Source organism: Cetorhinus maximus, chromosome 6, assembly GCF_964194155.1.
Source record: "Cetorhinus maximus chromosome 6, sCetMax3.hap1.1, whole genome shotgun sequence".
Taxonomy (NCBI): Eukaryota; Metazoa; Chordata; class Chondrichthyes; order Lamniformes; family Cetorhinidae; genus Cetorhinus; species Cetorhinus maximus.
In genome coordinates, this window is record NC_135884.1 from 40848653 (window position 1) to 40864152 (window position 15500).

General features: G+C 42.1%; 1 protein-coding gene across 4 annotated transcripts in view; it reads right to left on the reverse strand.

The window, feature by feature from the left end:
* Positions 1 to 15500, reverse strand: part of prickle2b (prickle homolog 2b) — a 299600-nt gene that overhangs the window by 34495 nt on the left and 249605 nt on the right. For all 4 annotated transcript variants that reach the window (XM_078543656.1, XM_078543657.1, XM_078543659.1 and 1 more), the window contains 3 exons: positions 12651 to 12764; positions 5151 to 5288; positions 2265 to 2468 (listed from right to left, as the gene is read on the reverse strand). In XM_078543656.1, coding sequence (XP_078399782.1) covers positions 2265 to 2468; positions 5151 to 5288; positions 12651 to 12764 — 456 coding nt within the window. The remainder of the gene's footprint in view (positions 1 to 2264; positions 2469 to 5150; positions 5289 to 12650; positions 12765 to 15500) is intronic.

The window sequence follows — 15500 nt, forward strand, 5'->3', positions numbered from 1 at the left end:
AGCCTGTTTCCATGGTCTGCCCACCCCATATTTCCCCTGCCTATTTTCGATCACATTTAATCTAATTTTTCACCTCTGTTGCCATTGTCTTGATGTAAATTTCCATACATCATTATTCAGTTATGCTTTAAAATTAAACAGCTAAGAAGGAACAGTTTTTATGCCATCAGTAGTGACAATGAATTGGTACCAGCACCAGCTGATGGGATAACCCTGTTTATGTACATTTTTCTTTAAAACTAATTGAGCTAAATTTTAACCAAAACTTGGTACTCTATTTATTGGACTGTCAAATTTAATTAGAAAATATTAGCATAGATTTCTCAGTTAAGTGCAAGCCTGATCAGACGTTAGTAATAATGGGTGCATTGCATCCACTTGACCAATAGTGCACTGATTAAATGCAAATTTCCAAAGAACACTAACTTAAATATAATGGTTAGGTGCCAATTATGGATAAGATCCGTCATTGGGAGATTGATTACTGTGGGATAGAAAATTGTACATTGCTGCCAGTTTTATAGGCAAACATTTAGGTTTTTGAAAATTTAAGCGACAAGCTTGTGAGACAAAAGCAATGTGCACAAGAAGTGAACTATGTTACAGAGTGGCATGGTTTCTGATGCAGCTGCAGCGTTTTTTTCCCGAAGGTAGGCAAACAGATGAAGAAGGCATTCTTTGTCTCACAGCCTTCTTGACTTCCAAAGAAGTATGGACTGGGTTAATGGAAGCAGCTAGCTGCTGGTGTTAATATCTCCTCCATAACCTTGCACGTATAGAAGCAATTTAGGAAAAATTTCAAAGATCTTTCCAGGTCTGTTAAGGTAAGGGAACTCACAATGATTTGCCATTATAGGAGCGTAACGAAGCATGTAAATCATTTACCATTAGTTCCTTCTCACACCGTTTTATAGTACATTCACACCTTACCACAAACTTCCATGTTGCAGCAAGGTGCCCTATATATTCCCACCTTCACTCACATTGTTACATGCATTCAACTGAAAACCAGCCTCCCATCAACTGTGGCTTGAATATTCATGTACGTATAAGCATATCCACTATGTCTACATGTTGACACTTGTGTATTGCTGCAGTTCTTTTAATAATTGAAATTCTGACTTCTTTAATTCCATTTACAGGTAAAGATAACCCATAATACCTGGGAGAGGACACTTAACAGAACTAGATTCCCTGGGAGTGAAATTCAATTTTGGTGAGAACACAGAACAATAGGAGTGAATCAGCCGCCCATTTCTTTTCTGTTGACTTTTCCGCCCACCTTGCGCACATATCAAAACTAAATTTCATCTCCAACTTTAAAACTCTTATTCAGTAAATGGAAGAAACCCTATTAATGCTTGTAAAGGAGACTATTAAGGATGCAGGAAATGGGGAAATAGGTTTGATGCCCACTTTGAGTTTGAACTCCCTGTTCCTCTAACTGTGGTCTCTTGTACAACTTCTTCCTTTTGCCCCACCACTTCAGGCTCCAGACCAATGTCCTTTCTGATTTTTATTTATGTACAGTTTGTTACACTGCACAGCATGTTTCAGATTGTCCCATGGCTGTGCACCCATACAGTCAAGAGGGATCATTGCCCTAAACTCTAGAATTTCCTTCCTAACGCTCTGCCTTGCCATTTAGCACTCCTTTAATACCTATCTTAAAAGTAATCTTTTTGACCATTCTTTTGAACATCCTTCCTAATATCTCCTCCTTGACTCAGAGTCCAATTTTTGATTGCACCTCTGTGAATCACTTTGGGATATTTTTCTATATTAAAGGCAATAGATAAATGCAAGCTGTTGTTGAATGCGTCCATAACCTTGAGATGTCCATAAGACCAAATTTTAATGAATGCAGCACTGAAGTTATGAAAAACTACTTGAAACAATTTTACTTCTGGAAAACATGTGTGTAGATATAGCAAATGTCCAAAGAAGAAACCAAATATAGTCCAGTCAATCAAGCGCTAAAAATTTAATTCTATATAACTTGCAAAAATTTACAAGTTAAGGAGCAAAATCTTTTTGACATAGTGATCATTGAGTTGCCACAACTTTTGAAAAGTGGAATTCTGAGGTTGTAAGAATGGGAAAAGTCATTACATTCTCTCTTATAATTGGTAATTACAATATACGTTAAACGCATCAATTTCATAGTACTCATGCAATCATATTTAAGTTTGAAGTGGTGTTTTTTAATCTAGCATTCTCTATTTTCGCAAACTAAAACCTGGATCATTTTTTTGTAAACTCACCTCGTCACATGCTGCACATCTGGGTTTCAGGCGTTCAGCATGGTGTCTCCCACAGTATATCTTCCCATTTTGGTAAAAATAAATCAGATCTACCAATAGTTCATTGCATGTAGCACAGACAAAGCATCGAGGATGCCAGCAAACTCCATGGCCTGCTCGTGAGGCAAATACTGCGATGTCTCCTCCATTGATTTGTCCTCCACACTGATTTAAAATTAAAAATAAAATTATGGTACTTCGACATTTACGGAAGTATGTAATAAATCTCAGCAAATAAACAAAAGAAAACAAATACCGGTAACGCAGTGGCCAACGGTCAGTCTTGTGAAGTGCCACTCATTTAAGTTTAAAATATAATCTGGTTAGATGCTGTTTTAATTTAAAAAGTAACACAATTTCAATTGTTTATATGGATTTGTAATTTGAAATATTATTTATGATAATAAACCATACGTGTGTTTTTGTTTCTGACAGTCTTGGTTATGGCCATTGTCATAGACAGTGCGAGCTAAAATTAATTGTGCATCATTTTTATGCCAGTGAAATAGAGCAGACAGTACGCAGAGCTCATTATCTCCTGAATATTTTTAGACTCTCAGACAAATCCCTTTGATTTGTTTGGAACTATCTGTACTGAGCCCATCTCCAAGCATATTTTCAAGGCTCTATTCTACCCTTTTCCTTGCTACTCACTCTGCACTTGCTCTTTAAAATTTCAAGCTAAACTTGAAATAAATAAAACTTCAACTTCCAGACATATGAACAATGACTTGTAGCTGAGTCACTCCTAGCCCAGAGACATCTATGGGGAGATGAACAAATGTATTATAATTTGGTCACAGGCTTTCTGTATTGTTGGAATCAATGCCACAATGCCACTTACGTGGCTAATAGATCTCAAAGGGATCAAAAATCACAAAAAGGCAGAAATACTTTTGTTCTTTTCCTGTATATGGCAATTAAATGATATGGTACCGTCCATAGGTATGGCCTTCCCAATCATTGGCAAAAATTGAATCTCCACATATAAACTGAATTATCTATCTTCCCACAATGGTGGGAGACTAGAATGTAGGAAATTTGATCAGGCAAAGACCTAATTCTTTGCCATCATTTTAACCGATTGGAGACAGCAAAATTAAGATTACAAAAATAAAGCAAAAGCCATGAAATATTCACAGGAATTAAACCATTTTTAAGAAGAAAGGGACATCAGAAGGAGGCTGGATGGGAGCTTTGTATGGAGGGATTGATCTTCTTTCCGATGATTGAGGTGGATTGGAGAAATCTACATCTCCAGGTCAGTCTGGAACATTGCAATTTTCCTACACTTATTGTGAATTGTTTGGCTACGGTAATAATGCTTGGCCATTGGATAGTTTCATGAGGAACCCTCCAAATACTGGTCCATTCAATAAGAATTAAATATACAAAGAATACAAAAACGATTGAGAAAAAACAATTTAGCCCACCAAGCTACATGACCCTTGCACAGACAGTGTACAAGATGGTCTATCATGGATTCCAGTCAACCTATAAATTCTACAAGTTTCTTTCATAATTTAGAAGCTAGTGTTCAACATTGATTTGACTGTGGATGGTAAGATTAGGTCCGAACTTTTGAGGTCAGTTTTATTGGTAATTTAAAACCTTAAAGTTTTTTGCTGTTTTTCAGTTTTAGCATAAAAAACCTCAAGAAAACCAGGGAGAAAAACCTGGGTGAATTCCAAGAAAATCAATCTTTTATTTTTGAGCACCACTTAATATCAAAAAACAAGAAAAAGCCAAGAAAACACTCACATGCCCTAGATTGTAATACTTACAAACATTTTCTTTAAGGTACTAGCCTCTACTTAGATCCCCTCAAGTATGCATTCATTTTCCCTTGGTTACACTTCTCACAGTGACGTCAAGGCACATTTTGCTTAAGGTTTCAGCTGCTTTATTCCAGCAAAATAGGTACTATGTTAAAGCCAACATAATGTACTTTTCCAAATATATTTATTCTTTTAAAAAATGGGGTGCAGTGGTAATGTCACTGGACTAGTAATCAAGAGTCTCCGGATAGTCCTCTGGGCATAGGTTCAAATCCCACCATGGAAGCTAGTGGAATTTGAATTCAATTAATAAAAATCTGGAATTAAAAGGTAGTCTCAGTAATGGTGTGCATGAATTGATTATTGTAAAAACCCACATGGTTCACTGATGCTCTTTAGGGAAGGAAATCTGCCATCCTTAACTGGTCTGGCCTACATGTGATTCCAGACCCACAGCAATGTGGTTGACTCTTAACTGCCCTCTGAAATGGCCTAACAGGCCACTCAGTACAAGGGTAATTAGGGATGGGCAACAGATGTTGGTCTTACCACGTCCCATGAAAGAATAAATATACCATTTTCATGTATCTCATGTGATACCACATATAATATTAAAATTACAAAATTTGGTGCAGTACCGTACACTAAATTCCCAATGTTTAGTGGGATACAGCCTCGGTTCATCATGCTGCTGAGTTTCTCATCTTAGATGCTTTGCTGCAACATAGTATTGAACAGAGACAGGAGGGATGGAAATGGTTTCCAGATTGATTCTCAGGGCTAGTGGAGCTGTACCCTGGTCAACAGTCAATACTTTTGGGGTGGAGGGGAAGAAAAGGACCAAAGAGTTACAATGCTGCCAAAGTTATGGTTATAAAAGTTAAAAGTGTAATTTTTTAATGACATTTACATAAATTACACAGCACAGAAACAGGCCCTTTGGTCCAAAATGTGTATTCATCACATGTGTCTTCTCCCATCATACTATTTAAAAAATAGAAAAATGAAACTGTATCAACTACTACTTCAATTTTAAAGTTTTCTAAGCATTTAAAATATAAACGTTTACCTGCTCACAAATTGCACCAGTCATGGTTATAGGGAAAGGTCTAATACTGCCTCTTCCCAAATTTTCTCTTTTTCTTTGAGTACTGAAAAGACGCAGTTCTTTCTTTTCTTCTTCATCAAGTGAATTGCAGTACCGAACCTGGCAACGGACCATACGATAATCATAGCAAAGTTAAAAAGAAACATTGTGCCCAATCGTAAAACCCTTCTTAATTCATTCTAGCATTGCTTCTGAACAGTACCAGAAACAGTGTACTCAAATGACACATGGCAATGGAGGAAGAAAAACAGGGCTACTTTAAGTCAGTTCACTGTCTATCTTTCTCTGTGAATATACCACAAATAGACTTGATCAATGGCAACAAAGAAATTCACAGCCCAGGCCATTTAGCTGTTCTGATCGGATGGAAGGTAGTTTTTCTTATTTTTTTTCTAAATTATGTGTTGAAATGAAAACAAGATGACCAATATTCATTGCTTTTTAGGAAACCCCTCAAAACATCCCGCCAGACTTGCCTGCACTGACAAATGAATCCATTCACCACATCCTTGGACAGTAGGGATTATTAATGTATGTATACCTGTATACAGCATGTGAATTATGCTAGGCTGAAATTATAAAAAATGAGGACTGTGGAGTTACAGAGCTCTATTAACTTGGAAGTATATATGATATTCAGTGAAGAAAGTTGTATCTAAGTAAGTTGCGACTTGACCTATAAATTTAACTTGGCACAGGACTATCTAGTTTGTTCTTCAATATTACTTCTTGATTCTTAATCAGTAGAAATTTAGCAATATATTATTCCATAACCAAAGAGATTTTTACCAACTCTATATAAAGTGAGTTTCCTGACAACTCTAATGGGTCTAAACTTCCTCGGAGTGGCAATCAGCATCGGATTGCCCCTCCGTTCCCAATTTCTTACCTTAATTTTATTTTCGATCCTACCTCGCCCGACCTTCTGACTCAGGCCAGGTGAGATCCAGGCAGCGCATTCCTGGGGCCTAGCATTGAAGTTGCAGCTGAGTCGAAGGGAAGGAGGCCACACCCCCTTTTTTATGGCACTAGCTGCTGTAAACTAGTAAGTTAAAGGTCCATTGAAATTTAAAGTTCCTTGACAGGCCAGGAGAAGGTAACTGTCTAAGGTAAATGAGTAGGATTTGTGGGGTAGGGGAATTAGAGGCGGGGAGGGTTGGAGATCGGGGAGCGTTGGAGATCGGGGAGCTCGGAGATCAGTGGCGGGGGTCAGAGATCGGCGAGGAGGCTCAGAGGTCGGGGGGACTGGTCAGAGGTCAGGGGGAACTGTTCGGAAGTCGGGGGGGAGTCGGAGGTAGGTGGGGGTGGTTGAAGATTAGGGAGGGTTCGATATGGGGCAGGGGGTGCTGGTCGAAGATAGGTGGGGTGGTCAGAGATTAGGTGGGATCGGATATGGGGCAGATGTTTGGAGATCAGGAGGAGTTGGAGGTTGTGGGGGGGGTCATGTCAGGTCAGTGGAGGTGGTCAAAGGTTGGGGTGTTGGAGGTTGGGACGCCAGGGTGGCTGGAGGTAAGTGGGGTGGTTGGAGAGTTTTTTTTTATTCATTCACGGGATGTGGGCTTCGCTGGCTGGGCCAGCATTTGTTGCCCATCCCTAGTTGCCCTTGAGAAGGTGGCGGTGAGCTGCCTTCTTGAACTGCTGCAGTCCATATGGTGTAGGTATACCCACAGTGTTGTTAGGAAGGGAGTTCCAGGATTTTGACCCAACGACAGTGAAGGGACAGCGATATATTTCCAAGTCAGGATGGTGAGTGAGGAGGAGAACTTCCAGGTGGTGGTGTTCCCACTTATCTGCTGCCCTTGTCCTTCTAGATGGTAATGGTCGTGGGTTTGGAAGGTGCTGTCGAAGGAGCCTTCATGAATTCCTGCAGTGCATTTTGTAGATGGTACACACTGCTGCTATTGTGCGTCAATGGTGGAGGCAGTGAATATTTGTGGATGTGGTGCCTATCAAGCGGACTGCTTTGTCCTGGATGGTGTCCAGCTTCTTCAGTGTTGTAGGAGCTGCACTCATCCAGGCAAGTGGGGAGTATTCCATCATATTCCTGACTTGTGCCTTGTAGATTTTTCACCCAGAGGGTGGTGGGAATCTGGAACTCACTGCCTGAAAGGGTGGTAGAGGCAAAAACCCTCATTAACATTTAAGAAGTATTTGGATGTGCACGTGCGATGCCATGGCATACAAGGCTATGGGCCTAGTGCTGGAAAATGGGATTAGAATAGTTAGGTACTTGTTTGACTGGTGCGGACTTGATGGGCCGAAGGGCCTTTTTCTGCACCGTATACCTCTATGGCTCTATATGGTGGACAGGCTTTGAGGAGTCAGGAGGTGAGTTACTCATCGCACGATTCCTAGCCTCTGACCTGCTCTTGTAGCCACAGTATTTATATGGCTACTCCAGTTCCGTTTCTGGTCAATGGTGACCCCCAGGACGTTGATAGTCGGGTATTCAGTGATGGTAATGCCATTAAACATCAAGGGGCGATGGCTGGATTCTCTCTTGTTGGAGATGGTCATTGTCTGACACTTGTGTGGCGCAAATGTTACTGACCACTTGTCAGCCCAAGCCTGGACATTGTCCAGGTCTTGCTGCATTTGGACATGGACTGCTTCAGTATCTGAGGAGTCGTGAATGGTGCTGAACATTGTGCAATCATCAGCACAAATTCCCACTTCTGACCTTATGATGGAAGGAAGGTCATTGATGAAGCAGCTGAAGATGGTTGGGCCGAGGACACTACCCTGAGGGACTCCTGCAGTGATGTCCTGGAGCTGAGATGACTGACCTCCAACAACCACAAACATCTTCCTGTACGAGTTATGACTCCAACCAGCGGAGAGTTTTCCCACTGATTCCCATTGGCTCCAGTTTTGCTAGGGTTCCTTGATGCCACATTCGGTCAAATGCTGCCTTGATGTCAATGGCATTCACTCTCACCTCACCTTGGGAGTTCATCTCTTTTGTCTGAGTTTGAACCAAGGTTTTAATGAGGTCAGGAGCTGAGTGGCCCTGGCGGAGCCCAAACTGAGTGTCAGTGAGCAGGTTATTGCTAAGCAAGTGCCGCTTGATAGCACTGTTGATGACCCCTTCCATTACTTTATTGATGATCGAGTGTAGACTTATGGGGCGGTAATTGGCCGGGTTGGATTTGTCCTGTTTTTTGTGTACAGGACATACCTGGGCAATTTTCCACATAGCTGGGTAGATGCCAGTGTTGTAGCTGTACTGGAACAGCTTGGCTAGGGGCGAGGCAAGTTCCAGAGCACAAGTCTTCAGCACTATTGGCGGAATATAGTCAGGGCCCATAGCCTTTGCAATATCCAGTGCCTTCAGCTGTTTCTTGATATCACGTGGAGTGAATTGAATTGGTTGATGACTGGCATCTGTGATGCTGGGGACCTCCGGAGGAGGATGAGATGGATCATCCACTGGCTGAAGATTGTAGCAAATGCTTCAGCCTTATCTTTTGCACTGGTGTGCTGGGCTCCTCCATCGAGGATGGGGATATTTGTGGAGCATCCTCCTCTGGTGAGTTGTTTAATTGTCCACCACCATTCATGACTGGATGTGGTAGGACTGCAGAGCTTAGATCTGATCCGTGGGATTGCTTAGCTCTGCCTATCATCTGCTGCTTATGCTGTTTGGCACGCAAGCAGTCCTGTTTTATAGCTTCACCAGGTTGACACCTCATTATTAGGTATGCCTGGTGCTGCTACTGGCATGCCCTCCTGCACTCTTCATTGAACAAGGGTTGATCCCCTTGCTTGATGGTAATGGTAGAGTGGGGGATATGCAAGGCCATGAGGTTACAGATTGTGTTTGAGTACAATTCTGCTGCTGCTGATGGCCCACAGCGCCTCATGGATGCCCAGTCTTGAGTTGCTAGATCTGTTCGAAATCTATCCTATTTAGCATGGCGGTAGTGCCACACAACACGATAGAGGGTATCCTCAATGTGAAAGCGGGACTTCATCTCCACAATGACTGTGCGGTGGTCACTCCTACCGATACTGTCATGGACAGATGCATCTGCGGCAGGCAGGTTTGTGAGGGTTAGGTCAAGTATGTTTTTCCCTCTTGTTGGTTCCCTCATCCCCTGCCGCAGACCCAATCTAGCAGCTATGTCACTTAGGATTCGGCCAGTTCAGTTGGTAGTGGTGCTACCGAGTCACTCTTGGTGATGGACATTGAAATCCCCCACCTAGCATACATTCTGTGCCCTTGTCACCCTCAGTGCTTCCTCCAAGTGATGTTCAACATGGAGGAGCACTGATTCATCAGCTGAGGGAGGGCGGTAGGTGGTAATCAGCAGGAGGTTTCCTTGCCCATGTTTGACCTGATGCCATGAGACTTAATGGGTTCCGGAGTCGATGTTGGGGATTCCCAGGGCAACTCCCTCCCGACTGTACACCACTATGCTGCCACCTCTGCCGGTGGGACAGGACATACCCAGGGATTGGGGTGGTGGTGTCTAGGACATTATCTGTAAGGATAACAAACCTGCCTTCTGCAAGGATGACTATGCCAGGCTGTTGCATGACTAGTCTGTGAGACAGCTCTCCCAATTTTGGCACTAGCCCCCAGATGTTAGTCAGGAGGACTTTGCAGGGTCGAAAGGGCTGCGATTGCCTTTGTCGTTTCTGGTGCCTGGGTCGATGCCGGGTGGTCCGTCTGTATTTATTCCTTTTTTGAGGCATTTAAGAGTCAATCACATTGCTGTGGGTCTGGTGTCACATGTAGGCCAGACCAGGTAAGGGTAACAGATTTCCTTCCCTAAAAGACATTAGTGAACCAGATGGGTTTTACAACAATTGACAATGGTTTCATGGTCATCATTGGACTTTTAATTTCAGGTTTTTTATTGAATTCAAATTCCACCATCTGCTGTGGTGGGATTTGAACCCGGATCCCCAGAGCATTACCCTGGATCTCTGGATTACTAGTCCAGCGACAATACCACTACGGCATCGCCTCCCCTAAATCGGGACCGGGGGGTGGGGGGGAACATGGTTGTGGAGTTAAAGATCAGGGGAGTGGGCTGGGGGGGTTGCCTAGAAGTCGTGGGGTGTGGAAGGGGGTGGAGATTGGGGGGGGGGGTGAGGTCGGAGGTGGGGTGTGGTTGAGGGGTGGGGGGAAGGTCGGAGGAGGGATGGTTGGTGGTCAGTGGGGTGGTCAGAGATCAGTGGGGGTCAGAGACCGGAAGGGGTCAGAAATCGGTGGGGGTGGTTAGAGGTTAGAGCGAGGGGTCAGGGGGAGGTCTGGGGGCGGGGGGGTTCAGAGATTGGGGTAGGGGCATTGGAAATCTGTTGGGGTCTCGGTAGGGGGGGTTTCGGTGAATGTTGGGACTGGCAGTGGGGCGGGGGTGGTAAAAGAGTTCCCATGGGGGTGGGGGAATCCCGTGGGTTAGGGAGTTCCTATCAGGGGTTGCAATCCCTTGGGGGTCGGGGGGGGGAGTTCTCTGGCGGGGTAGTTAGGGAGGGTGGGGAGACACCCCTGCAAGGCAGGGGGGTTGGTTAGGGGAGTCCGTGCAGGGGGAGTAGTTGGGGGTGTGGGTGGAGTGCTCTGGGTCTGTACAATAGTTATCCAGTGGTTAGAAGTGGTTTTAATCCTTCTAATTTATTTGGGTAACTATTGATGTAATCCAGTCAGAACCATCTGAAGATTGTGATGTTCGGGTGGTTCCCAGTGCAGGGCAATTGCCCAGGGGAAGTTTGCATTTCTGACAATTGCCGTGCAAACCTTACCTGGGAACTTCTGAAGGGGATTCCCCAGGGCATCTTTGGGGTACCCCTCCATACGACGCTGGGGAGCTTGGAATTTACGGCCCAATACGATTTGACAGAAAAAGGAATGATATTTGCAACTATAGAAATATGCAACTATTTTATCTTTGACACTGTTTTCAAAACCAGAAGTATAGTTTCATGTACCCAAATTTCCTGCATTGATGTGTAATTTGGCTTTGTGGGGCTAGGGATTTGAGTCACGCATGATGTTTACCAAGGTTCCGCTCCAGAATTGACACATTATTGCTGAATTTCAGGGCACAATGAAGAAATGGGCACCTTTCCCTGTAATTCGCATTCACGTGCAAGTTACAGTGTTAGGGTGAGATGACGTCAAGTTCTGTAACTTCCACCTTTCCAACTACCCACAACAAAGTGTACCATTATTTCAAAGGTGCAATTTGCCAAGACTTGCTCATCAAGACGGGAGTACTTGATTGAAATAAACTGTTGAACTGAGATTGCTTGTGCAGATTTTTGACCATATCTTGGGATTCATTGCAAGCACTAGGGGGAGAAAAGAAAATTATTGTACTGTTCAGGGAGCCTCCCCCTACATTCTGTATTACCCTGGAAAACAACTGTTTTAAAGAGAATTACTGTACAAGCATTTGAAGGCTGCATAATGGGCTTCCTAATGGGAATTCCACTGTACATGATAAACATATTGGAGGGATAGGGAAAGGAGGAAACAATAAAAAAATGTTATATTAATCAGACAATTCCAGAAAAAAGCCATGACATGTTAGCACTACCCATCCAGCATGGATCCAAAGGCCAAGGCACATTTTGAAACATTTTACATGAGCTCTGTCTCAGAAGGTTAGGCTTTAGTCATGAAGCTTTGGAGGAGCTCCAATCTTACTGTTTTCTATACATTCCCTCATAAGAAAAGTCATCAATTCTCCCTTCCCCAAGGCAGCTCAGTTTATATAACGATAGTTTTTTCATCAAGATGACTGGGTGATAGGATGATGTCCCTTTTTTTTATAATTGCCAAATTCTCCAGGGTTGTGGGGAGCAATGTAACCCTGGCAGGATAATTCAATGTAAACCCTCAATTATATGAAATACAAAGGCTACCAATCCCTAAATATGCAAATCATTTGTGACTATGGGCACTGCTTCCTGCACACAAATTCACAATATGCTGGGAACTCCCCCGATTCTTTTATACTTTGTCTAGCCAGTTTTGTGGTTCTATTTTAACAGCAGGATGGCTACTGGCTGACAGCAGGATGGCTACTGGCTGACAGCAGATACTCGTTATTGATACAACTCAAGATGCCACTTTGTATGCCCATTGGTTCTGCATAAAAGTCTCATTACGAAATGCACATGAAGACAAGTATAAGTATGGAAGCCATTGAGATGCTTAAAGGAGGATTGTGGTGACTGAATAGGTTGGGGGATGGGGCTTGCAGTAGCACCCAGCAGTCTTGCAAATAGTGGTAGCATGATGTGCACTTCATAATTGACAGTAACTGTCCCTAGGAATTTGATACAATCAAACTCCTAGGATTTCAATTGACTAAGTGCAAGAAATGGAGCCCAGGATTTTTGAAATGCAGTATTTTAAAGACACATTGAATGTATTTTATTTAAAATTTTTAAATGTTATTTCCCAATGTATTGGATAGCATGCATATGCCAGATTATATATATCACTATTACCTCATTGTCATGCGGTGGTAGTTGATGTAACAGCTGCTTAATTCTATACTTCTCTCCGGGGCTGTTAACATACGGAACCTTATCTTCTGGGAGACAGTTGTAGTATTGGTGAACCTACACATGACAATGTGGTTAGTTAGGAATGAAGCTTAGCATTTCTCCTATCATACTCACAAAATAGAAATAAAGTTATATTTATATTTTCAATAATCATAAGAAGAGCTGCAAATAAATCAGATGACGATGGAAAGTCACAGCAGGTCCATTGGTGTCTCAAAAGAGATGAGGGGTTTTAAACAAAATAATAAACTTGCCTTTTCTTATTTCAGAAGCTTTAAATGCCTAAAGTGTATTCCACCATTTTCTGTTGTTATTCCCAGTTTCTAGCATTTGCAATTTTTCTCTTTATCTAAGATAATAGTTTTGCTCTACAATATATCTTTGCAAATCCTCTTTCCCTCTGTCAGTCTAGGTCTCCTGATTGTTACACTGCTATGACTAATCTTACAGTCACCCAGCTCAAAGGATAAGGTGCACACTTATACTTTAAATAAAATCTTTGTCACAATTGTCTTTTTGGAAGAGTACTGTCATTTAGAGGAGCTAATTTCTTTAGTACATGATATATTTCACTTGCCACGACAATACTTCGTTACAGTTTTCAAAATATTGAATCATTAGAACATTATCATCTTCTGCTTTATTACCCTATAACAACTTGATCTCTGTTAGAACATTTCCAGGACCTGATCATTACAGGCATCTATTTCTTGACAGGTATGCGCCATAGCATAAATTACCTCCCCAGATACTGAGATAGAAATGTACTTCCACTTAAATACTGAATGCCTAGCTGAGATTGGAAAAGGATAAGGCAAATCAAGTTACACCATGTGAGGCATTTTTAGTTCCTGGTAATAAAAGCGATAAAGAAACACTCACTTTTCCCTGTGGATATGGTTGACTGGGATTCAAGACAGAATTGGTCTTTGTTTGCAAAATAAGGTTAACCGTCCAGTAAGTAGCCTCCCCAGTTTAATTGCTGCTTTACAAATATTTCTTAACCATCTGATTATTGTATGGTTATCATAAATCCCATCCACAATTCTTTGTAGTTCTCTGGTTTGAATTTAAAAGATGCAGCTAAATAGAAATGTAAATGTGAATATAAGGCATACCCTCAACAACGTCCTCTGACTGGAAAAAAGAAAGGCAGTTTAATTTATTCTAGTCCACAGAGAGTTTAACTGAAAACTGCAGGCAAGGTTGTAATATGTAATTGTTCTTCTACTGACACTGGCTATAATTAAATCAAGCTGTGCTATTCAAGGTAGCAATGTTTCTTCAACTGACATTTGTATGATTAAAGATGACGCATATTACAAGTCTTCCATTTACCACTCTCTGCAAGTGTTTACATAACCGATGCTAAATCTGAAGTTAAACCTTACATGATTTATTGAGATTTTCACCAACAGGTGACATAATGGAATTATTATAAAAACTTATAATAATTACCATGAAAATTATCCATACTCCTGATTGTCTTAGATCCACGTAAGTCCACAGTTCACTTTCTGTATCCCTAGGGTTTTTAACGTGACATTATTGGATTATGCAACAACCATGAGCAATATCATGGCACTGTGAAGATAATGGGTTGTTAAGTGCAGAAGCAAGTTCAGTAATGCAGTAGCAATAAAAAATCCCATAGTTAGGAGAATGGGAACATGATTTTATAGCAACACTCAAAAGAATGGTATGTTGCCTCTCAATGTGATAATTGGAATCTTATACAGTAAGTGCAAGAGATTCTGGAGCGAGCACAAGAACATTGTATAATTCAGGTTGGAACCAATGACAAATGGGAAAAAACAGAATTGGGGAGTCCTGTAAAAAGGACTGATGAACTTTTTTATGGATGCTGTAGCTGGCTAAGCCAACATTTGTTGCCCATCCTTAATTGCCCTTGCAATGGCAGTGGTGAACAACCGCCTTGAACTGCTGCAGTCCATATGGTGTAGGTATACTCACAGCACTATCAGGGAGGGAGTTCCAGGATTTTGACCCAACAACAGTTAAAGGCAACATAGTCCCAATTAAGGATGGTGTGGGGCTTGGGGGGAACTTGCAGGTAGTGGTGTTCTCATTCACCTGGTGCCTTTGTCCTTCTAGGTAGCAGACGTCATGGGTTTGAAATGTGCTGTTGAAGGAGCCTTAGTGACTTATGTTTCTATGAGTTACTGCAGTGCATCTTGTATACGGTACACACTGCTGCCACTGTACGTTGGTGATGGAGAGACTGAATGTTTAAGGTGGTGAATAGGGTGCCAATCAAGTGGACTGTTTTGTCCTGGATGGTATTGAGCTTCTTGGGTGTTGTTGGAGCTGCATTAATCCAGGCAAGTGGGGAGTATTCCATCACACTCCTGACTGATGCCTTGTAGATGGTGGTCAGGCTTTGGGGAAATCAGGAGGTGAGTTACTCGCTGCAGAAACTCGAGTCTCAGAACTGCTCTTGTAGCCACAGTATTTATATAACTGCTTAAGTTCAGTTTCTGGTCAATGGTAACCCCCAGGATGTTGATAGTGGCGATTCAATGATGGTAATACCATTAAATGCCAAGGGGAGATGGTTAGATTCTCTCTTGTTGGAGATAGTCATTGCCAAGCACTTGTACGGCACAAATGTTACTTACCACTTATCAGTCCAAGTCTTGCTGCATAGGGACACAGACTGCTTCAGTATCTGAGGAGTCGCAAATAGTATTCAACATTGTGCAATCATCAGTGAACGTCATCAGTGAACATCCCCACTTCTGACCTCATGATGGAAGGAAGGTCATTGAT